This window comes from Poromitra crassiceps, assembly GCF_964638095.1.
Source record: "Poromitra crassiceps genome assembly, chromosome: 11".
Classification (NCBI taxonomy): Eukaryota; Metazoa; Chordata; class Actinopteri; order Beryciformes; family Melamphaidae; genus Poromitra; species Poromitra crassiceps.
Window position 1 is genome coordinate 24,760,117 of NC_139643.1, and position 25,363 is coordinate 24,785,479.

The 25,363-nt window shown below is 45.3% G+C and overlaps 1 protein-coding gene across 1 annotated transcript; it reads right to left on the reverse strand.

Moving 5' to 3' along the window:
* Nucleotides 1-1,305: 1,305 nt before the first annotated feature.
* Nucleotides 1,306-23,452, reverse strand: chrna11 (cholinergic receptor, nicotinic, alpha 11; the record flags this gene model as incomplete). The annotated part of the gene is made up of 10 exons (XM_083646487.1): nt 1,306-2,034; nt 3,887-3,996; nt 4,638-4,724; nt 8,703-8,897; nt 10,371-10,538; nt 14,794-14,873; nt 15,229-15,338; nt 15,996-16,040; nt 16,756-16,895; nt 23,398-23,452. 10 exons carry the CDS (start codon nt 23,450-23,452, stop codon nt 1,306-1,308), a joined length of 1,719 nt encoding a protein of 572 aa, XP_083502613.1.
* Between the last annotated feature and the right edge of the window lie 1,911 nt (nt 23,453-25,363).

Sequence of the window (25,363 nt, forward strand, 5' to 3'; positions counted from 1 at the left end):
CTTTATCTTAACAGAATGACCTCCCACTTCAGTTAATACACCTTTAATATGGAGCTCAATGAGTTCAGTTGGTCTTATTAGGACCTGCTTGGTTCAGTTAGGTAAGTGCTCGCTGAATCGTTATCGGGGCATCCGTAATGCAGCTGTACCGGCCATTGCTCTGTTGATTACCGGTTAATATAGTTTCCCCGGTGGTGATAAGCGCTGCACACTGCCCCCCGCTGGCCGCGCTAGCTGCTGCTGCTGCTGCTCGGGAGCTTTTGATCTCTGCTGCTCTCTGCTTACAGATTGGCAATCTTCTCAGAAAGATAAGGCGTTGGAACGTGAATGCGGTGGGGCCGGGAGGGAGGGGGAGAAAAGGGACCTCATCTTTTAAAAGCGTGTTAGTCTGAAAGGTTATTCAAGGCCTTTCATTTTGACGGTCATTAGACGATGCATGGATGTGATAGAAGGATAGATGCGATTCTTTTTTGTTCTTCTTCGTTTTTCATCTTCGGGTCCACTTTGTGTCTCTGCGGGGTTTCCATCCTTTGAACAAGTTGTTATAAGTTTGGGGGAAGTTGTATCCACATTCTTGGTTGCTCCTCCTAACTCCTAACGATGTCACCAGGGGGCAAAGTCTGTTTCTTAGCCAGTGCTCCCTGTTGTCTATCCATGTGAAAGTCTGTTTCTCTCCCTCCTCCTCCTACTCCTCCCCTGATCCTCTCTCTCTCTCTCTCTCTCTCTCTCTCTCTCTCTCTCTCGCCCACATCACTTGTGAATGAAGCAGTCTATTCTCATCCTGCTTCGGGGGTGTGAGAGTGAAGGACTATCTTCTCGCTTCCAGGAAATAAAACTTGTCTTATTTATCTGTCTCTCTCTATCCACCTGTCTCTTTCCCCCTATCACTCTCTCCATCTCTCTCTCTCTCGCTGTAAGCCTCCTTATCTGTGGTCAAATTGTACCAAGCTCTTCTCTTCCTATTGCCTTTCTCACTCGCTCATCTTCCCCCTTAGGTTTGGGAAAGCCTCCTTTCAATTAACCGCAATCCATTTCACCTTCAGGAGAATCTGATAAAGCGCTAATTTCATCGTAACGTCACTGCACATTCCTTCTCTCATCTGTTTTCGCCTTACAAAACTGGACGGATCACAAAGAAAACAATTATTTTTCACATTTCCCAGTCCCTCCCGTTCACACATGGGGCCTATACTCCTTTGAAAATGTAATTTTCTGGATCCAGGCCCACTCCATCCAACATTCTACCTTCATTTCCTCTCTTGCCTTCCTTAACGCTCCTCCTCCTCCTCCTCCTCCTCTCGGTGTTCAAATGTAATCCTTGGACATAGCCTCCACGAAGTTGGGAGCGGACATGAGGATCGCGATGGTGGTGATGATGTTGAAAACACTGAACCCCACCAGACACAGGCGGTCGATCACAGCGGCTGCAAATTTCCACTCGTCGGCCATACTCTCCGCCTCGTCCTGCTCCCGGAAACGGTCCGCCATGTAGCGGACCTCCTCCAGGATGGCCTGCAGCTGGGGGTCTCCCAACCCCCCCGAGGAGCAGCCTCCCGGCCCCCCTCCAAAGCCCCCGCCGCTGGAGACCGTGCTGGGACACCCTACGGTGTCATTGTTGGGGGTCGGGGGCGGCGGCGGGGAATTGCAGAACTTAACCGGCAGGTGCGCGGGCGGGCTCCCGGCCACCCGGGGCCCCGCCGAGATGCTGTTCCTCTGGATCGGGTCCGGGAGCAGCGTAGGGTCCTCCAGCGACTGGAAGCCCATGTAAAGGAGGTTCCCGTTGTTGTTGGCGCTGGACTGGACGTGGAGGTGGGGGTGTCCCGCGTGGAGCGGCCCCGCCTGCAGAGGAGCCAGGTTATGCGGGTGCAGCGGATGGAGGGTCGTCTCCAGAGGGTTGGGGATGCTCCCGCTCTGCGAGCCCGAGGAGCAGCGGCGCAGGTGGGGGGCGCAGGGGGGCCTCTCCGGGTCGTCGCTCTCGCCCGGACGCTTCATACGCAGGAACCACGCGACCCACTGCAGCAAGACCACCCGCACCTGAGAGAGAGAGAGAGAGAGAGAGAGAGAGAGAGAGAGGCAGGGAAATGTGGGGGAGAACAAGGAGAGAGAGAGATGAGATGCACAGCACTCTGAGAGCCATTGAGAACAGAAAACAACCCACACACCTTGACCTTCACATCATCATCCACTACAGTTAAGTTAGGCTAATGGTTCCATTTGTTGAGGACTGGCATTGGTGCTGTTTCCGATCTTGCCTTTCGCTCCTAAATGCAACAGTAGCCTACTTGTGTCAGCACACGTGCGAAATCCTCAGCAGGGAAAACGCCCGAGGCAAAGCAGCTTTACTCCTTAGCGGATTCCCAGCAGAGAGCTTACCTTCTGATTGAATTTCAAACTGTGGAATTAAATGGCAGATTACTGTTGCATGAATGTAATGAGCTTACGCGATGCTTTCAATGACCTCCACAGCATTTAGCTAAGAGCAGGATGTCTTCTGGTATAAGCGGGGTACATATGAAACTGTCGTGTTCCACCACGTCTGGTCTGCTCTTTGCTGCTCCGCTGTGTGGAGAACTCCCTTGGAGAGGAGAGGACGAGGCCCCCCAGAAAAGGCATACTGGCCCAACAGCGTCCAGATGGGTGTCTGGTTTTCTAATGAGTAGCTAATGTGCAGATGACTGCTCAATTAGTCTGTCCCGAGCCTGTTGGCTGGCCAGGTAGCAGTCAGTCCCTGTTGTTGCTGCTGCTGCTACTGCTGTTGTTGCTGTTGTTTTTGTCCAGTGTGCAATTATGAACAGTGCCGGTTCGATGCCCCGCTCTGAACCACATCAATTAGTTTGTTAATTGGCCATCGGACTGTCTGAAAAGGCCATTCATCAACAGAAAGTCCTTCCAGATGTGCCGATCCATACGGCATCTGCTCATCCTCATTCACTATTTGTGTACTTATCGATAAATGTCTCTTTTTTTTTGCAGTCAAAAAATCAATTGATATAATTTATATCTGTTTTAAAATGCTATATTTTTTTTATCCTGCCTTTACATTTATTATAATTATAGTAATATAGTATATTATAATTAACAGTAATTCACTGTTTTTTTTTTACGTTATTTTCATTCCTTTATTTCAGACCTTTACTCTCACCTTTACATTCAAGCTTATTTCATTTTAGAGCTCAAATCTTGCTTTTGAAAAAGTCTTGAGATGTTTTTTTGCATCCAACAGAAGGTGGGGGGAAAAAAGGAAGATGGAATGAATAAGTTCAATCGGCCCACAGATCCAGAGCGCTTTGAAAGCACACTCCCGCTGACTCCCGAAGGCTGCAGCCGTGCATCTGATGAGCATGCTCAGCCAGACTGACACGTCTGCTGGGTGAGTCACAACAGGGGGAGTGAGAGAAGAGAGAGAGGAACAGCTAGCAGAGGAGCAAAGGTAAAGATTTGGAAAGCTGGACCGAAAGATGTTTCTAACTGATCATGCATATGAATGTACGGATGCACCGATATGAACGTTTTGGCGTTACGATAACCGATATTAACATTGCTGTTATAGCTGATAGCCGATAATTGCCGACGTTGATATGATCTGTATAAAAACAAGTTTCTATGATAACATTTTGTACATACTGAAAAACAACATACATGTAAACATTGAATTTGAAAAAAAGAATGTCTTTCTTTATTTCTCAAACATTTGGAAAAGCCCATAAATCATAGATTTACCACAGCAATATGAAAGATTCGGCCATTATACCGATAACCAATATTAACATTGCTGTTATTTTGCTCATTGGATGATACCGATATATAAAGAAAAAATACTACATCGGCCGATACCCATATGACCGCCGATATATCGTGCATCACTGATATGAAGTATTGGCCTCACCCATTTGGGCATGTTTCCTCCGTTGGGGTCGTGGTGATGATACTGCAGAACCACCACCGTGGCGATGACTGACATCCCGACGATGACCATTGTACTTGCAAAGTACTGACCTGCGAGGAGCACGGCGTGGAACAGCATTAGACTTCATTACTGGCAAAAACTGCATCATGGCAGCCATCTTTAATAACAAGAAACGCTGAAAGCAGTGTTCTGATGATCATGACACTGCATATATTTTTTTTTCCTTGAGTTTTTAATGGTCAGGATTTGTGTCTTTAGGCATGGAAGGCATCGCATCTGTCTCTGGCTGCGCACTTAGCTCACTAAACATAATTTCCAGCGATCGATTTGGGCAATTAAATTTAAAGGCGACCATATGGCTAAAATCACCAGATGTTACCTCCTGCCCCAGGGACAATTACTTAAAGCACAAACATGAAAGAGTAAATGTTTACTGCTGCTGTCGCATGTAAACGTCATATATACCCCACTAAAAAAAGATAAGTTTATAGTAAAACCTCTTATTTTCCTACTGACGCCCAAGACATCCATGACCGACGCTCATAAAGTGTGTTATAGCCTACCGATTTTGAATGGCTTTCATGGACCTAGCTATGAACCAGTCCCATTATGTACCAGTCATGGCCCCACCCCCACATGGACCCCAGCCCCACCCCCCCCCCCCACACACACACACACACACACACACACACACACACACACACACACACACACACACACACTCTCTTACCTATAAGAGGGATGGAGTCAGATGTGGCTGGCATGATCTCTGCGACCAGCAACATGAACACAGTAAGAGACAGCAACACTGTGATGCCTGGAGAGAGAAGAGGCAGACAGACAGACAGACAGACAGACAGACAGACAGACAGACAGACAGACAGACAGACAGACAGATGTTCAGTATTTTGATGAATGGTCAAACTCAAGAGAGCTGACTTCAAAGGATTAAATTAAGTTCAATTTATTTTCATACAAATTAATGAATTTATTTTAATACAAATGAATTACAATACGAATTAAACATGAAAGACTAATGCTCGTACATGATCACTTTTAGGCGTATTATACTGCAGTAGATGCACTACCACGCTTCCAAGCGGCAAGCTTTAAGTCATCCAAACTGCTCGTGTGCGTGTGCGCGTGTGTGTGTGTGTGTGTGTGTGTGTGTGTGTGTGTGTGTGTGTGTGTGTGCGCATGCGCGTCAGTGTTGGGCAAGTTACTTTCAAAATGTAATATACTACATATTACTAGTTACTTTCATTTGAAAGTAATAAGTTACTTTACAATATTACTGTCTGTCTAGAGTAACTCAATACTTATAACACTATTTTTGCATTACTTTCACCAAAATAACTGCAGTAGCAGAATGACATCGCCGCCCTGGAACCATCCCGAAAAAGAATTTGTACAATCTTCAAGTCAGTGTAAACCGTCCAAAATTCTAAATGTTATCCTTTTCCTTTGTTATTGTCATCTATAGTGGTTATTTGCATAAAGACACACAATTTGATTAGGAAATTATTTAATTTTTATTTAAATATGTGCTTTGATTTAAAAAAAAGTAACTCCATTTGTAACTTCTGTTACTTGACAGAGTAACTGGTATAATATTACTGAAATCATATTGTAATGAGTTATATTACTGAGTTACTGCTAAAAGTAATATATTACATGTAATATGTTACTTTTGTAATGAGTTACCCCCAACACTGGCGCGTGTGTCTGTACGCTCCTGCTCACAAACTCTTATCTTTTTCTGCACATTATCTGTCAACACATTTCCAACGCACTCGGCCAAAACTTAAAGAGTGCTTTCCTGGCGAACTTGGCCCTATTTAAAAGTACTCAATTAAACAGCAGTTCAATGAGAGATTAAAAAGATGAATGCCCTTTAAGGATATTAAAGAAATAAGATAAATTACATTCACATTACATTATGTCATTTAGCAGATGCTTTAGTCCAAAGCCACTTACAATAGTATACACTTTGTCAACAGCCGTGAAGATAACAGTGCATCACAGTCATCACAGTCTTCATCAGCTAAGACTTTTAAAGGGCAACATAGTAGCATTTGTTGAATAACTGCTTCTTTTAAGTTGTTTCTTTTCAAATAGATGGCTCTTTCTGCGTAGAGCTCCTCTGGCGCCCGGTGTCCCTGTGCCTCTTCCATCAAGCGCAGTGACAGAGTATATTCCTGGAAGGCAGTGTGTAAGCTCTCTCTCCCTAATCAATTCACTAGCTTTAATTACATCAATAGGTTAATTGGCCGTGTGTGTAAGGCTTGGCATTTTTTCCCTGTAGTGAAACGCTGCGTAATGCATCCTGCGTTTGGGAGGATTATGCTTTGACACGACTGTTTGCCGTTTCCCTCTCTGAGACGTCTGCCTCACTTTATGTTAGCCTTGATCCTTCTCCTCCACTCAGACATGGGTCAAATAGCACTTAGCTTTAGCTTGAACCTTTGTCCATCCAGCCTGTATAAGGGCAACAGAATCAGGACAATGCTATACGGCTTTATATAGTGGGCGGGTCACGGGCTGAGGGCCAATCACCTGCCAGGATGTGGCCAAGATGTGACTTGGGTGTTTGTTTTGTTTTTAGCATTCAGACAACGCAGCTGAGGAGCATTATGGCGAGAACACTCGTGTTTACTCGTAAAACCTGGGTTGTAGCACAACCCTATAACCTTTTCCTGAGATTGACAGACAGCTTGTCTGTATCGTTCTGATGAGAGTGAAACCTCACTCATCTGCTACCGAGCAGTGAAAATAGACTGTCAAATGTATTAACTACTATACTATATAACTTCTATTTGATCAAAAGTCTGCTTCCGCTCCCTCTCCATCCTTTTAGTTAGTATTCTGCCACTTTGCCTCTTCATCATTCTCCCTCCCTCGTCTTCGCTGTCCTCTCTCATCTTCTTCCTATTCCTCTGCTGACTGCGTTCCCTTTTTGCTACCGTCTCACACCTATTCATCTCTCTCCTCGCTCTACCTTCGGCTCGCTTTTCTCATCTTTCTATTTCACCTTCTACACCCCCCCCCCCCCACTACCCCCTTCCCCCACTACCCCCCTCCCCCACTACCCCCTTCCCCCACTACCCCCCTCCCCCACTACCCCCCTCCCCCAGCTCGTCACCCTCTTCCTCGGCTCTTTCATCCATCCACTAAGTCTCCCATGTCACTTTTTTTATTTATTTTTCACCTTTACACAAGGAAGGCTGGCTTATCATGTATGCTCTTGTTCAGCTGGGCCCTGTTACATTACATACATCATGTTGCATTACAGACATTCACACCTGGGAGGTTTCCCGGTGCGATCCCAGCCTTGAAGGGAATCAGCTCTACTGGAGCAATTGAAGATTTTTTTTTAAGTGCTTTGCTCAAGGGCACTTCATCATTAGGCTCGATGTTGAGGGATGAGAGAGCGTTCGCCTTTTCCAGCCAGATATCCCACCTGATCCGAGGATCAAAAGTAGCAACCCTCCAGCCTCTAAACTTAAATTAGAACAGCCTCTAAAAAATTTGTATCTCAATTCCAATTACTGGAATTTAAATGCACTAGTTACTTACTAGTTACTAGTTTAGTGTGTGAAAATAGCAGACAAGTTCAGAGGGTTATCCAGTTTCTGATCATCGTAGTCCGGGCCTCCGGAGAGGGTAATGACCTTGAGTAGGCTATAAGCCCCAGAGGCTAATTACCTTGAGTAGGCTATAAGCCCCAGAGGCTGATGACCTTGAGTAGGCTATAAGCCCCAGAGGCTGATGACCTTGAGTAGGCTATAAGCCCCAGAGGGTAATGGCCTTGAGTAGGCTATAAGCCCCAGAGGCTAATTACCTTGAGTAGGCTATAAGCGCCAGAGGCTGATGACCTTGAGTAGGCTATAAGCCCCAGAGGCTGATGACCTTGAGTAGGCTATAAGCCCCAGAGGCTAATGACCTTGAGTAGGCTATAAGCCCCAGAGGCGGATGACCTTGAGTAGGCTATAAGCCCCAGAGGCTGATGACCTTGAGTAGGCTATAAGCCCCAGAAGCTAATGACCTTGAGTAGGCTATAAGCCCCAGAGGCTGATGACCTTGAGTAGGCTATAAGCCCCAGAGGCTAATGACATTGAGTAGGCTATAAGCCCCAGAGGCTGATGACCTTGAGTATGCTAAGCTCCAGAGGCTAATTACATTGAGTAGGCTATAAGCCCCAGAAGCTAATGACCTTGAGTAGGCTATAAGCCTCAGAGGCTGATGACCTTGAGTAGGCTATAAGCCCCAGAGGCTAATGACCTTGAGTAGGCTATAAGCCCCAGAGGCTAATGACATTGAGTAGGCTATAAGCCCCAGAAGCTAATGACCTTGAGTAGGCTATAAGCCTCAGAGGCTGATGACCTTGAGTAGGCTATAAGCCCCAGAGGCTAATGACCTTGAGTAGGCTATAAGCCCCAGAGGCTGATGACCTTGAATAGGCTATAAGCCCCAGAGGCTGATGACCTTGAGTAGGCCATAAGCCCCAGAGGCTGATGGCCTCGAGTAGGCTATAAGCCTCTACAAATGTTCAAGTATCCAAGGTACAATGATAGATGAAATTTGACAGTGTCTTGTCCCACACTGTGCTACAGCAACACTAAAACAATGTGTGCATTGATGAAACAATCGAAGAATACTTTTAAAAGGAAAGCAAAAGTAACCAATGACTTTTGTTACGCAGCCATTTCTAAAGTAATCATCTTACTTTTTGAGACAAGTAACGAGTAACTGTAACAAATCCTCAGTCACTTAGTTTCCCAACACTGCCACTCACCCAGTGAGATCTTCTCCCCGGAGTCAGCGGGCAGCACGAAGATGAGCAGGGTCATGGAGGAGAGCAGCACGCAGGGGATGAGCAGGTTGAGGGCGTAGTAGAGCGTCCGCCGCCGGATGGTCACGACAAACGTCACGTCAATGTACGGCTCCTTACAGCAGTCGTAGAAAACCTCGTTCCTGGTGGCAGGCACTCCTGGAAGGGCAGGGACACCGAGACAGACAGAAACAATGATGCGACTCAGCTCTCGATGTGATGCAGTGCAATACAATACGATATGATAAAATATGCTACGATACGATATGATTCACCACGATACCATGCGATACAATAGAACCTTTGTGTCAGATTTTGTTGCAATCTGTTTTGCATAATAGCAGCTCAATATTAAAGAAGAAACAGACTACAAAAATGGCCATCTTAAAGCAGGTACGAGCAAGATTTTCGATTGTTATTAAACAGTCTAAATTTAATATCGATGCATCACATATTACCTCTAATAGTAGACGAGACCAACGCCGAGTAGTCTCGCTTGAACCCCGAGTGAATCGGGCCAGTGTCGTCTTGACGATTAGTCTGTCTGCGGCCGGGGCAGATCAGGAAGTAAAATGAAACGGTTTGCTGCAGCCACTTCGGCCATAACCACAAAATAACAAAATTACTTCCAAACAAACTGTTAGAATATAACGAGAGATGTTCGCGAGAGTAGCAAGCCCCTGCATGGCGTTCTCCGTGTTTATGGTCTGTTGCGAGGCAGAGCGAAACGGTTGAAGGCAGGCAGCTGCCGAAAACCGTTTCGTTTCACTTCCGGGTTTATCCGGCCTGCCGGTAGACAGACACAACAGACTCTATAATCATCAAGAGAGCAATCTCCGATTCACACGGCTTTGGTCTCAGCTACTATTCTAGGTAAGTTGTGATGCATCAATATTATAATTATACTGTTGAATAACAATCGAAAATCTTGCTCGTAGCTGCTTTAACAAGTCATTTAGCCTCATATCCAACCTTCAAATCAAATTCTAGAAAGAAATCACTTCACTACTAGAAAAGAAACTTGATTCTACAAAACTCTTGAGACAAGGTGGAAACAAGTGAAATGATCTAACCCCATTGGCTAAACTAAATGACTTGTTGGAGGTTTTTGCACGCATAGAGACACTGCATGAAATAGGCCACGCCCATCACGGGGGAAAAGCTCCGTTCATTTCCACACACCAGCGTCATTTTCCTTGAATTAAACATAGCTAAAAGCTGTTGTGTGGTGGGCTGCGCACACAACAAATGTAAAAAATCGCCAGTTGAAGTTTTTCTGTACTCCTGAGCAAAACAAGGAAGCCATTGAGAAGAAAAATGTGGATCTAACTGTCAAGGAAGTAAGTTGGAGTGTTCATCTTCCGTATATACGATCTTTTTGTGCAACACGCAACCATGCACGCGACATAGGAGAACGCCAAGATTGGAGGGGGGGGTTCTGTTTTCCCCCGTCTCGGGCGTGGCTTCTGAATTATGCAGTGTCTCTATTGGTGAACACCCAACATTGCACAGAAAAGGCATAACCACTCAGTTCCAGAGGGTGTAGCTCTCTACCACGCAGTGAGTTCACCCTAGTAGGGTGAACTCAATGGAGAGTGGGACCTAGTGGGTGAGTAGGGTGACCCTACTCACCCACTAGGTCCCACTCTCCGTTTGGCATGTAGCCGGTGGTGTCAGCCTCGTCCATCTGCAGGTCCAGCAGCCAGCCGTCGTACGTCCAGGAGCCGAACTTCAGCTCACACTGCTGGATGTCAAAGGGGAACCAGCGAACGTCCACGTTGCATGTGCTCATGAAGATTCCTGAGAAAAGGGCGAAAGAGAGCGCATTTAGATTCTAAAATCGCTTTATTTTGAAAATCCCAAAAAACGACAATATTGACCGCTTCAATTTCCAGTAGAGAGGCTGCATTTTTTTCCCTTTGATGGAGGTGTTGAACAGATGCCTGTGAGAGAAAATCATTTCTTTCTTTTTTCAGATCTATCGCATCTCCCCACCACCTTACCCTTTTATTTGTTTTTAGATAGAAATGGCGTAGAAAAGATTATATGGCCACATGTATCACAATCCCTTGCACAATATTGCAATGTGTTTTTTTTGCTGTTTTTCTTTCCGCAGGCCAGCAGAGAGTTTGGGGTTTTGAAATTGGGTTTGGTGGCTGGTGAGGTGGAAGCAAAGATGAGAGACAACCTCCCATCAAACAGATGTGAGCAGCAGAGAAAGAAATGTATTGTGACTCTTAGCTTTCAGATATTCTCCTCTTCTGCAAACATTGTCTCTGCTCTGCCTGCACAAACAGCTGTTACCTAAGTCTCAATGAAACAAGAAAACAACAACACTGGTGAGATTTTCCACAGCGCCAATAATTTGATCGTCACTTTTATTCTGCAAAATTAAACACACTCACACTTGCACAAAACCACGCGCACACACACACACACACACACACACACACACACACACCACATCCACCCCCACGCAGTGAATCGCAATGGTCCTTGTAGAGGTGGCTGGCAAACTTCAGCATTAAAGTAATTAGTGAAATGAACGAATCAAGTCTATTGAGACTTTCAGTTGCACACAGTACTGAAATGCCAGTGGAGCCTAACAAACTGCTCTCAAAGACATTCATTATGAGCCTGCCGACATGCAAAACAGCCTTTTAGAGTGGAATGAAAGCAGAGTTTCAAAAAGCAAATTTGAGCAGGTCCAATGCTATGAACAGGCCAGGTCGCCATTGTAAATAAGAATTTGTTCTTAATGTCTTGTCTGATAAAGGTTAAATTGCTCACCAAAAAAAAAACGATACCAAATTAAGTTGCCGCTATAAAACCTTTTTCCTCGTTATGCAAGCAACACAAAGGCTGATAAGAGAATGCAGAAGGACTTATTTCTCCTGATTCCACGATTCAGCCCATTTGATTTGATTTGATTTAATTTGGATTTGATTTACTTTATTGTCCACCTCAGTGGAAATTTGTCTTTGGCTTCTCTTCAGCACATACAGTGTGTTACGTATTGTGCACAATCAGCACACCATAACACATAGAGAACATAAAACATAGAACATACATCATACATGGTGCAAGTTAGCAGATAGCAGCAGCTTGTCATGGATAAACAAATACAAATTACAAAATACCTACCGGTCTAAAATGCCTACCTACCTATCTAAATACCTAGAAATACCTACCTACCTAAAATATTACCTAACCTATACATTACACAGCACGCCATACAAAACAGATTCATTTATTTATTCAGTGCTAGTATGGCAGAGGGGATGAAGGAGTTCTTATAGATATTCCGGCTGGCCCTTGGGACCCTAAACCGACGAGCGGATGGGAGCAGCTCCAACGCCAGGTTCAGTGGGTGCGAGGCATCACCACTGATCTTTCTAGCCTTCCTATTTACAGTCCTGTCAAAAATATTGCAGAGCTGTTTTTGTGGTTTACTAATAATCTTACCTGCTATTTTAACAATTCTAGAGAGTTTGTTTTTACTTTTTACATTTAGGTTGCCGTACCAGGCAGTCATATTATAAGACAGGACGGTTTTGACCAGGCTCCTGTATGCTGTTTGGAGAATGTGTTGGCTAACCCCTTGAAGCCAAGAATCAGGTTGAAATGAAAACGCGTCATTCACTGCTCTCAAGCACCATCCAACTCTCTCTACCATCCAGTTAGTAACACCAAGTGCTTGCCTTTGCTTCATCGGGATGATCCCTCTATAATGACTCTCCTTATGAGCTGCTGAGGCACTAAACCCTTAATTACATCCATTAGCTAACATGTTATCACTGCACTGTGTCACTTATACATTTGAGTAACAGTAACTTGCCTCTCACAGATAGCCAGGTCGCTTTGGAGCTACATTTTCAAACGAGACACCGAGGCCATTTACACCTGCCGCTAACATGCATTTTCTCTGATCAGATTGCAATCACATTGTATTTTATCACTTCAACCTGATTCCATTTACACCTGGCGTTAACATGCATTTTCTGCAATCTGATTGCAATCAGATTGCAGAAATGGTTGTCCTCTCAATCCGCATAAAGTTGCTGTATCCAGATTGAGAGGACACATTGCATTTACACTCGTGTTCAATGTGTACACAATGCATCCCTGACCACCTCCGGAGGTGGTTTGGCCGATCAGATTGCAATCCATCTTCAATGCGTTTTGGGGGTGTTTACACCTGGCATTTCAAGTGATAAAACACAATCTGATTGCAATCTGATCACAGAAAACACATGTTAACGCCAGGTGTAAATGGCCTTACCTTGACTTCTCTGCAGCTTGGAACTGTCTCTCTCTCTCTCTCACGGGTTAGCGGCCAAAATAAAAAAACTCTCGCAAAAATCTCCTCCAAAGACGGCGTCACCGGGGCCGAGAGAGGATTACATTTTTGGAAATATCAGCACGACATAGCTTTCAACTAAAACTGAAATGATCTCCTCTTACCTACTGTTACACCATTAAGCCAAAACATTGCACAAGAGCTTTAGATCTGCAGCTATGAGAGCTATGATAACAGCAGCAGGCACCTGGGATCCTCTGCCTTTGAGTTATTTATTCTGCTGGCTGTCAAGCTGCTGCTGCTGCTCCCTGCCTGACACCCACAAACATCCAGCCTTTTATCTCCCGACAATAGCCCAGCTACAAGGACCACAGTCATCGCAAACAGGCTTGTATGAGGGAGAATACAGGTGTATGCCTCACACAGTGTTGGGGGGTAACTCATTACAAAAGTAACATATTACATGTAATATATTACTTTTAGCAGTAACTCAGTAATATCACGTATTAGGATTTCAGTAATATTATACCAGTTACTTTGTCAAGTATCTCAAGTTACAAATTTAGTTATTTTTTTTTAAATCAAAGCACAAGATACAATCCATTTCCTAATCAAATGGTCTGTTTTTATGCAAATAACCACTACAGATGACAATAACAAAGGAAAAGAATTACATTTAGAATTTTGGATTGTTTACACTGACTTCAAGGTGGTTGACATTATTTTTCGGGATGTTCCGGGGCGGCGATGTCATTCTGCTGCCGCTGTTGTTTTGGTGAAAGTCATGCAAAAGTACTGTAAATAAGTAACGAGTTACTCTACACAGACAGTATTACTGTAAAGTAACTTATTACTTTCAAATGAAGGTAACTAGTAATATGTAGTATATTACATTTTGAAAGTAACTTGCCCAACACTGGTCTCACAGTGTTTGTTTTACTTATGATCCCATATGTCCCACTCTTTTAACTCTCATTTATATGTCATGTAATTTCATGTGTATTTTTGTATTAAGATGAATGTAGTTTTTTGTATTATGTCATTTTTGTCATGTGACTTCTTTACATGTTGTGGACCCCAGGAAGACTAGCTGATTGCCATGGCGCCAGCTAATGGGGATCCTTTTAATAAACAAACAAATAAACACACACACACACGCCTCCTTTTCTCTCTCTCTCCATTCACTCATCCTCTCCCGCTCTCTTTCCTCTCTCTCTCTCTGTCTACTCGCGTGTCGTGTGGTCCAGTCTGGCTGCCCCTCATTAGGCCCGGCCCGTGGCGCCGCAGCACTCTCTTCTTCATTGGCTCTGATCCAAACCACCGCATTAAGGGCCTTTATTTACATTAGGTTGCACCTTATGAATAAACATGGCCGCCCAGTAAAAATTGATATATGCTGGTTTTCTATCCCTCATCTTGACTCCGCGAGGCCATTTCGGCCAGCCTGGCACGAAGGATCCCCGCAGCAGCCGGCGCTCTTAATGTGCTGGAGAGAGAAATGACTGTGAGAAAGTCAAAAGCAAAGAACCGTGGAACCCCGGAAGCCCAGGGGAGCCGTTACTTACACGGCCTTACATGGGTGACTAACCGGCGACGCTGTTTGGTAGTGATAAAATATTAATGTCAAGTGTACATAACAGGGGAGACATGCGGAGAGTGCAGGATGAGTTGCTGCCTTTGCACCGCAGAGAGACGAGGGAGTGATGGGGTGAGATAGGGATGAAGGATAGATAGTCTAGAGAGAGAGAGACTCACCTGGAGGAATATATGAAGCGTAGCCACTGGAGTTGACCAGAACATTGGTCTTAAAGGTGGAGTCAAAGTCATCATCTGCACTAAGGAAGGACAGAGGAGGAAGGTGCAACTTAGGACACTGCTTGGCGAAGCGTGTGTCCCTGTGTGTGTGTGTGTGTGTGTGTGTGTGTGTGTGTGTGTGTGTGTGTGTGTGTGTGTGTGTGTGTGTGTGATGAAATTATGTGATAGCGCGGGGGGAGAGTGAGACCTCTTTTAGGGGTCTTGTCATTTCAGCACCACAGACAGCGACCACTGCAGAGGGAATAATGGTGTGTGTGTGTGTGTGTGTGTGTGTGTGTGTGTGTGTGTGTGTGTGTGTGTGTGTGTGTGTGTGTGTGTGTGTGTGTGTGTGTGTGTGTGTGTGTGTGTGTGTGTGTGCGTGTGTGTGTGTGTTACCTGTTGTAGAGCAGAATGTCTGGTGTCCAGACCTGGTCTGTAGTGAAGCGGAGCGTTTTCACTCCGGGATGTTCGGTCTGGTTCCACTGGAGGTAGTGGTCAAACCAACTCTGAAACACACAGACACAGATCCAGTCCGTCCACTTTTCTGCTGACACAGTGTCTCCATAACACCTGGTTGTTCAGTATGAATATTATTTGAGTTCATAAAATCCAAACAGTATATTACTGCTATGCTATGTCTGAGAGCCTTTTAGCTTAAAATAGGTCCGCTTTCAGAAAAAAAAAAAAAAAAGGTAGTGGTGTAATGTCTTACAATACTGCGGTGTAGCACTAACTCTATTGCAGCGGATTGGCCGTGATCAACCCTTCCGCAGGCAACGTTGCAGACAGAGTAGGAGGGCTGATCAGTGAGCGGCCGCTTCTGGGACGCGGGTAGGGGTCTTAATCAGCCTCGGCCGGGTCTACTGGGCGAGGGTGTATGATGTTGACAGACCCGAAACACCTTACGACCCCAGCTAACATCACTGATGACGTGTCCCACTCCCAGCGCATGCTGTAGCATGTATTTTAAACCTAATGGATTTTTGGATGGGATTTGCAGAGGGTGGGTCATGAAACTTACTTTACTAAAGCCCATTTCAAACCAGTGCATGCAAAAATGTAAAAATGACCTAAACCCACAATAGCAGCGATATCATTCTCTCTCTCTCTCTCTCTCTCTCTCTCTCTCTCTCACTCTCTCTCTCTCTCTCTCAGGTCCTTACCATCTTCAGCCAGATGTTGGTCGTCAGCACCTGGTTCTTTTCGTCCTACAAAACATAAAAAAAAGTCTTGGAAATCATTTGCTGCATAAATCTGCTAGCAGACTACAATATTAGTTTCCATCCACATCAAAGATTCAGAGTTGTCGAGAAGACAGTCTTCTGTGACTTGACGTAGTCCAGACTGAAGGACCGTACAAATGAACCAGCTAGCTGCTGTCTCTAGAACAGTGATTCTCAACCTTGTTCATATCGAGGATCGCTTTTTTTGGCAGATATGAATTTGTCCAGAATTCCATGACTATCCTTATTGTAGGTAAAGAGATAACAGTGAAACTATGATCAAAACTGTCACTCTTCTACATTCTCTGTGTTAACCTTGTAAATGGAATAATTCTGAGTTTAACAATTCATCAAATTTCTAGGGGTCCCCGGACCCCCACGTTGAGAACCACTACTCTAACCCTTTGGTTCTTAACCCCCCCTCCCCCCTCTCCGACCCACGAAAATGAAATAGTGCCTGCAATTATCTCCAGGTGCCAGGTTGAACTTTGACACCAAAATGATAATTTCCCATTTTAAGGCCATTTTATTGCTTAATTATCAGAAGAACACCAGAAGCTGTAAATGTCAATTATTCCCCAGGAGAAACACTTTATCACACAGATTAGAAATATGATCATGAATTTGCATGATAGAAATATATTTGGTCACATTCAGTAGGTCATCTGCCGGCCCTGTGGACGTCGAGAAGCACACCTACCACGTCCATGATCTGCATCAAGGTGACGGAGAAGCGCACGGTGAGCGAGTGCGAGTCGTTCCCCACCGGCCGCTCCATGTTGTTGTAGTCTTTCATCAGGTTCTTCAGCAGGCTCCTCGCGTGGGGGCCCTGCTGCGACACTGCAGAGGCACATGAGGAAGACAACGCAACGTTTAACACACCTTCACTGTTAAACAAGACTGAATTCGCAATCGCCGCAAAATACAAGTGCAAATTTGCAAGTGCAAATTTCCAAAATGCAGGATAGCAGGGGCAGCCCACACTACTCTGCCTCTGCCACCCTGCATTTTGAAATTTGCCCTTTTTTTTGGCCAATTGGCTTGAACTCAATCACACACCTTCACACACACACACACACACACACACACACACACACACTTGACCTCCATTCCAAATTTCAGCCCTCTTCCCCTGCCATCCTGCATTTTGAAATGTACCCACCACTGCCCCGCTTTTAGCCAATTGGCATGAACACAAACACACACCTTCATACGCGCACGCACGCACGCACACACACACACACACACACACACACACACACACACACACACACACACACACACACACACACACACACACACACACACACACACACACACACACATACACTTGACCTCCATGCCAAATTCCAGCCTCCCAGGGTAAAAACTGCCCACTAACTGAGAAAAGTTGTGTGGACCAACCGACCGAGCAGCAGAGTGACTTATAGAGCTGCTGGCCCCTCTGCTAAGACCATGTGAAGCATAAGAGTCTATTTGTGTGTGTGTGTAGACCTTAATCACACACACAGTCCCAACAGATTTAGCAATGCCCACGTTTTGATTGAGAGAGGGACTGAAAATGACCACAACTCGCCCTCCCAACGCCCCTCAGTGAAAAGGAAAAACTCCTTGAAAACCTCATTAGTAAAAAATAAATGGAAGAAACGTTGGGAAAGGCCACCCAGAGAGGGGTCGCCCGGGTGTGCAATGCGTACCAAGAGAGAAAAACAGAGGGAAACACAAGATATGAAGGTTAAGAGTGACACATTCAATTAGGAGAGGAGAGATTTAAAAAGAAATGTGTCTTCACCATTAGTCATTCTTATCTCCTATTTGCAGTGACATTAATACAGTAAATACAGCATTAATACAGTAAATACAGCATTAATACAGTAAATACAGCATGAGGGAAAGGTCCAGCTCCTCGCTCAGAATGGAACATTTAACGCGAGGCAAAATAATGAGGAAGGCAATAATGAAGGAAAGAAATTTTACATACAGTGAGGTCCAGTTTTTAAAAATGGTCTCACTACAATGAAATGGCTTCTATGGGGAATAACCAACACCTTCTCACTTTCAAATTTGTCTCACAGGTGCCACACACATTAGAATGTGTGTGAAATGTTAAATAGATGTTCTTGGATTTGACAAAACATTATTATAGGAACCTGGAGGTCTGAATGTGTGTTTATTATCATTACTGTGTCCCTATTGAAAATATCTCTTTTTTCACGAGTGTGCTATGTCAGTTTACAATGATGGGCGATAGGGCTTTGACTCCCATTTGCACTCGTGGTATTTTAAGGTGCTTTCAAATGGCATGCATCATGTCAAAGTGAACTTTGCTGCATGTCAATGTAACCCGCGTCGTGTAGTCCCCCCCTCCGCAGCTGGGAATCGAACTCGGAACCTCCGGCGTGGCGGGCGCTCTAGCGAGGAGGCTAAAACCCATGCGCTCTAGCATCTGTCACTAGAGGGTTTCTTGAGGCCTCTGGGAGGGAGCTTTACTCACTACGTTACATCAAATCATTCTGTAAGCTGTACTTATGTATTCAGTGAAATTGAAATTGTGTCCCTTGTCTTTTAATGGCGCTTCCTACAGAGATGTGTGCTGCTGGCTTGAAGAGAGATTTCTGGAATCAACTGGTCTCGAACCGTTGTTGGAGAAAAAGCATTTCAGTCGCATGTTGTGCCTGTAGGGAAGCTTCAGCAGCTCCACTGTCAACTCTATCATCTCCTGTCAGCCTCGGCCCTCTGGTTTCACTTCAGCTCGTATCAAGCAGGTAAAGAGGGAAGAGTGGCTCTATGAACACTATGTAGCTGATGTGATCTGTTTCCCCACACATGCAGACACATCTGCAGGGGGAAACTGTTATGATTGCGGCTTCAGATTCTTTTGATTGGATATAAGCCAATCAATATAGTTCCACATCATCTAAAGTGGACTGCAGTAGAGCCACACACCCTTTTTCAGCAAGCATGACTGACCGTGAGGCTAGGAGGAAGTGTAAGGCACATTTTACTCGATGAATCATATTGTTAAAGTACATCATTTGCCTTTAAAGTAAGCATGGCATGTTATATTACTTATCCATGTCAAAATATCCTAATATGAAAGATTTATAGCTTTTACTCAGGATTTTTTCAAAAACATCCCTCCATTGGAATGGACAGGGGATCTGAATGATTTCTTCTGATTGTTTTGATTGATTTGATTTTCTAATGATACAAGCTTAGGTCAAACTTTACAATAAGGGTACATTCGTTAACGGTTAGTTAATGCATAAAGGATAAGTTCACCCAAAAATGAAAATTCAGTCAGTCAGATTGGATTGGTGGAACGTTGGGTGGTGTTTTTTAGTCCACAAAACATAGTGGTGTTTTCCAGGCAAACAGAGTTACAGTATTGTCCTAATGATTGAAGTGAATGGTGACCAACTTTCAAACGTAAATAAATAAATAAAAATACAATAAAATTCCTCCATACTGCTCATCTGGTGTAATCCAAGTCTCCAGAAGATGCCAAATTGACTTGAAAAGACATTTACACCCAGTGATGTCATTTGTGCATGAATGACATCACTGGTCCACGACTAAAATCAAATCAGATCAACTCTCAATAACTATGAGATTAAATAAATGACCGCAAAATTGTTTATTTTTCTGATAGTCTACTGATTTTGTAATGATACAAAGCCGGTTGAAAATCGTCCGAGTGTTCCTAGCGAAAGTGAAAACGGGACTTTCAGCTCACGGCTACAGTGATGCTTTTAAAAACAGGGTGTAAATGAAAGTTAACTTGGCATCTCGGGGCTTCTGCAGACTTGGATTACATTTAAAAGCTTAAAAATTGTTTAGGAGATGCTGTGACCCGAATGTTTTGTCGACTAAAACACTCCACCGGCATGGGGGTGAGTAGATGTTGACCGGATTTTCATTTTTGGATGAACTTAATGCTTAATAGGCATTCATGTATAATAGTTAATGCCTTTTAACCAACCCTAACCCTAACCATTAACTAACCATAAACTATGAGATAATGTACAAGTTAACCTGAACACCATTAGTATGATTACTAGGCACATTAGGTAACTATTAATTAAGGGTTAGATAATTCTTAATATGCATTAACTACAATATAATTAATATAAGCTTATATTGCATATTGAATATGTACACAGAATATTAAACTCAGAAGGCTTTGACCATACTGTTTTCTGGAGTTACTTCAGGAATCGAGGATTAAAAATATATATATTTATTATTTATCGTCATTTCTACTGTTAGGTGTTTCTCAGGTTGAGATTCAATAACACATAATAAAGTATTTTAATACATTTATTCCTAATGATTTATAAGTATAAATCCACCATTACAATATTTTTTTCTCCTTGGAACATAATTGGGTTCTGAATGGGTTAATTAAACACTGTCATCTGCTTGGCTTCACAGCTAGGATGTCAATCTGCCTGCTGTCTGTCTCTGAGGAGAAGACACCTCGTGCAGAGGGCTCAAACCCAGCATGTCATGTCTGTGAGGAGAACACACCTCGTGCAGAGGGATCTAACCCAGCATGTCATGTCTGTGAGGAGAAGACACCTCGTGCAGAGGGCTCAAACCCAGCATGTCATGTCTGTGAGGAGAACCCACCTCGTGCAGAGGAATCAAACCCAGCATGTCATGTCTGTGAGGAGAACACACCTCATGCAGAGGGATCTAACCCAGCATGTCATGTCTGTGAGGAGAACCCACCTCGTGCAGAGGAATCAAACCCAGCATGTCATGTCTGTGAGGAGAACACACCTCGTGCAGAGGGATCTAACCCAGCATGTCATGTCTGTGAGGAGAACACACCTCGTGCAGAGGAATCAAACCCAGCATGTCATGTCTGTGAGGAGAACACACCTCGTGCAGAGGGATCAAACCCAGCATGTCATGTCTGTGAGGAGAACACACCTCGTGCAGAGGAATCTAACCCAGCATGTCATGTCTGTGAGGAGAACACACCTCGTGCAGAGGGATCAAACCCAGCATGTCATGTCTGTGAGGAGAACACACCTCGTGCAGAGGAATCTAACCCAGCATGTCATGTCTGTGAGGAGAACACACCTCGTGCAGAGGGCTCAAACCCAGCATGTCATGTCTGTGAGGAGAACACACCTCGTGCAGAGGAATCTAACCCAGCATGTCATGTCTGTGAGGAGAACACACCTCGTGCAGAGGGCTCAAACCCAGCATGTCATGTCTGTGAGGAGAACACACCTCGTGCAGAGGGCTCAAACCCAGCATGTCATGTCTGTGAGGAGAACACACCTCGTGCAGAGGGATCAAACCCAGCATGTCATGTCTGTGAGGAGAACACACCTCGTGCAGAGGGCTCAAACCCAGCATGTCATGTCTGTGAGGAGAACACACCTCGTGCAGAGGGATCTAACCCAGCATGTCATGTCTGTGAGGAGAACACGCCTCGTGTAGAGGGATCAAACCCAGCATGTCATGTCTGTGAGGAGAACACACCTCGTGCAGAGGGATCTAACCCAGCATGTCATGTCTGTGAGGAGAACACACCTCGTGCAGAGGGATCTAACCCAGCATGTCATGTCTGTGAGGAGAACACACCTCGTGCAGAGGGATCTAACCCAGCATGTCATGTCTGTGAGGAGAACACACCTCGTGTAGAGGGATCAAACCCAGCATGTCATGTCTGTGAGGAGAACACACCTCGTGCAGAGGAATCTAACCCAGCATGTCATGTCTGTGAGGAGAACACACCTCGTGCAGAGGGATCTAACCCAGCATGTCATGTCTGTGAGGAGAACACACCTCGTGTAGAGGGATCAAACCCAGCATGTCATGTCTGTGAGGAGAAGACACCTCGTGCAGAGGGCTCAAACCCAGCATGTCATGTCTGTGAGAACACACCTCGTGCAGAGGGATCAAACCCAGCATGTCATGTCTGTGAGGAGAAGACACCTCGTGCAGAGGGATCTAACCCAGCATGTCATGTCTGTGAGGAGAAGACACCTCGTGCAGAGTGATCAAACCCAGCATGTCATGTCTGTGAGGAGAACACACCTCGTGCAGAGGAATCTAACCCAGCATGTCATGTCTGTGAGGAGAACACACCTCGTGCAGAGGGATCTAACCCAGCATGTCATGTCTGTGAGGAGAACACACCTCGTGTAGAGGGATCAAACCCAGCATGTCATGTCTGTGAGGAGAACACACCTCGTGCAGAGGGATCAAACCCAGCATGTCATGTCTGTGAGGAGAACACACCTCGTGCAGAGGGATCAAACCCAGCATGTCATGTCTGTGAGGAGAACACACCTCGTGCAGAGGAATCTAACCCAGCATGTCATGTCTGTGAGGAGAACACACCTCGTGCAGAGGAATTTAACCCAGCATGTCATGTCTGTGAGGAGAACACACCTCGTGCAGAGGGATCAAACCCAGCATGTCATGTCTGTGAGGAGAACACACCTCGTGCAGAGGGATCAAACCCAGCATGTCATGTCTGTGAGGAGAACACACCTCGTGCAGAGGGCTCAAACCCAGCATGTCATGTCTGTGAGAACACACCTCGTGCAGAGGGATCTAACCCAGCATGTCATGTCTGTGAGGAGAAGACACCTCGTGCAGAGGGATCAAACCCAGCATGTCATGTCTGTGAGGAGAACACACCTCGTGCAGAGGAATCTAACCCAGCATGTCATGTCTGTGAGGAGAACACACCTCGTGCAGAGGGATCAAACCCAGCATGTCATGTCTGTGAGGAGAACACACCTCGTGCAGAGGGATCTAACCCAGCATGTCATGTCTGTGAGGAGAAGACACCTCGTGCAGAGGGATCAAACCCAGCATGTCATGTCTGTGAGGAGAACACACCTCGTGCAGAGGGATCAAACCCAGCATGTCATGTCTGTGAGGAGAACACACCTCGTGCAGAGGGATCAAACCCAGCATGTCATGTCTGTGAGGAGAACACACCTCGTGCAGAGGGATCAAACCCAGCATGTCATGTCTGTGAGGAGAACACACCTCGTGCAGAGGGATCAAACCCAGCATGTGTCTCCAGCAAACAATCCATCAGCCACACAGTTCAGGAGGAAAATCCCTCTGACATAAACAGGCAAGCAAACAGGTGAGCCGGATCCTCTCACACACGCACTTCACTTTACCTGTTTCTAGTTCAAATCCTTATTCCACTACGTACTTGACACACTGGGCATCCATGTGCCTATTTAGCGGACTCAAAGTGATTCTGATTCTGTCGCATCTTGATTCCCACATAAAGTGAACAAGAAAAGAAGATGGAGACAGACAGACAGACAGATAGACAGGCGGGCGCATAGCTCACCGTGGATCAAAGCGGAGAATCCAGAGAGAAGCAGAGCCACCGAGGAGGACCACATCCTGGTGGTTAGGTGCAGGAGGAGAGGAGAGGAGAGACGGAGGAGAGACGGAGAAACAGGTCTGGACCAGCCCGGGTCTCTTGGGGGGGGAGGAAGGGGGGGGAGACGCCGAGGAGGAGAGGAGAGGAGATTCAGGAGCCTGGAAATGCCCCCGGTCTGCATCCACACAGCATCAGAGGGAGCGAGTGAGTGTGTTGTTGGAGGAGGAGGAGGAGCGAGAGCTGAGGGAGGGAGGAGGGGGGAGTACGGAGAGGAGGATATGGTGGCTGTGAGGTACAGAGACTCAGATATATCTCTCTATATACATATATCTCTGTCTTTCTCCCGCACGCACACCGCTGGCAGATTGCAGTGAGTGAGTGAAGGAAGAGGGGAGGGGAGAGGGGGGGGTGATTGATTCTAGACACAAGTCAGCTCGTGTGCGCTCTCTATCCTGCCCTCCCTCTCTCTCTCTCCCTTCCCCTGCCTCCCTCTCTCTCTCTCTCTCCCTTCCCCTGCCTCCCTCTCTCTCTCTCTCTCTCTCTCTCTCCCTCCCCCTGCCTCCCTCTCTCTCTCTCTCTCTCTCTCTCTCCCTTCCCCTGCCTCCCTCTCTCTCTCCCTCCCCCTGCCTCCCTCTCTCTCTCTCTCTCTCTCCCTTCCCCTGCCTCCCTCTCTCTCTCCCTCCCCCTGCCTCTCTCTCTCTCTCTCTCTCTCCCTTCCCCTGCCTCTCTCTCTCTCTCTCCCTCCCTCCCCCTGCCTCCCTCTCTCTCTCTCCCTCCCTCTCCCTCCCTCCCCCTGCCTCTCTCTCTCTCTCTCTCTCCCTCCCCCTGTCTCTCTGGGAGGTGAGGTGGGACTAAAAAGGAGAACGGGAGAGAAGGATATCAGTGCAGAGGGAAAGGGGATAAAGGAGAGAGAGAGGCAGAGGGAAGAGAGCAGTTATACGAGGAGTTTCATTCCAAAACGAGATTGAATAAAGTGACACCCACCAATCTCCTATATTGACTGCTGGCATTAAGGTTAAGCACATTATGGGTCACTGCTTAAGTAATAGGTCAACCAAGGGATATAAGGGTTTCATTTCAAAATACTGTATAGTGTATAGCCATTTTGGAGGAAAGAAAATTGCTATCTGAAATTAATCATGCAATATTTTGTATATCTATATATATATTTTTATATATAGATATATAGATATTGATATATAGATATATATATATATATATATATATATATATATATATATTATATATATATATATATATATATATATATATATATATACTGTAGATATAGATATATGGATGATATATATATACAAAATATCACATGATTAATTTCAGATATCAATTTTCTTTCCTCCAAAATGGCTATACACTATACAGTATTTTGAAATGAAACCCTTATATCCCTTGGTTGATCTATTACTGTAAACCAGCGGTTTTCACCACCCCCCACCCCCAAATCATGATTATGTTATTTTTATCCCATTGCAACTCAACAGTTGAGCCAAGACAGCCTGTTGTTACTGTTGACATACTTCAGATTACACCAAATACATAGAAAACGATGATGTATCACTATGTAGCCTACAGTATTATCTCTTTAACCAATTATATGTGATCTCCTTTTGATTACCTTTTCAATAACTAATGTCATATTTTTCCCTCTTCCATTGACATGAAACTGTTTGGAGCCCCCCTGGGGGAGGGCCCCCCCCCCCCCCCCCCCCCCCCCCCCCCCCCCCGCTGTAAACAACATGATGCATAAACATCTCAATTTGACTCCATTGGAGAATTGTATTATTAAGCCAAATCCAAACCTCTTAGAGGATCACTTTTGTGTTTCTCTATTTATTTCAAACTAATTGCATGTCTTCCACACCTCCTGCACACTGAGCACTGTGCATGTGTTCAGTCGACACGGGTCAAAGCA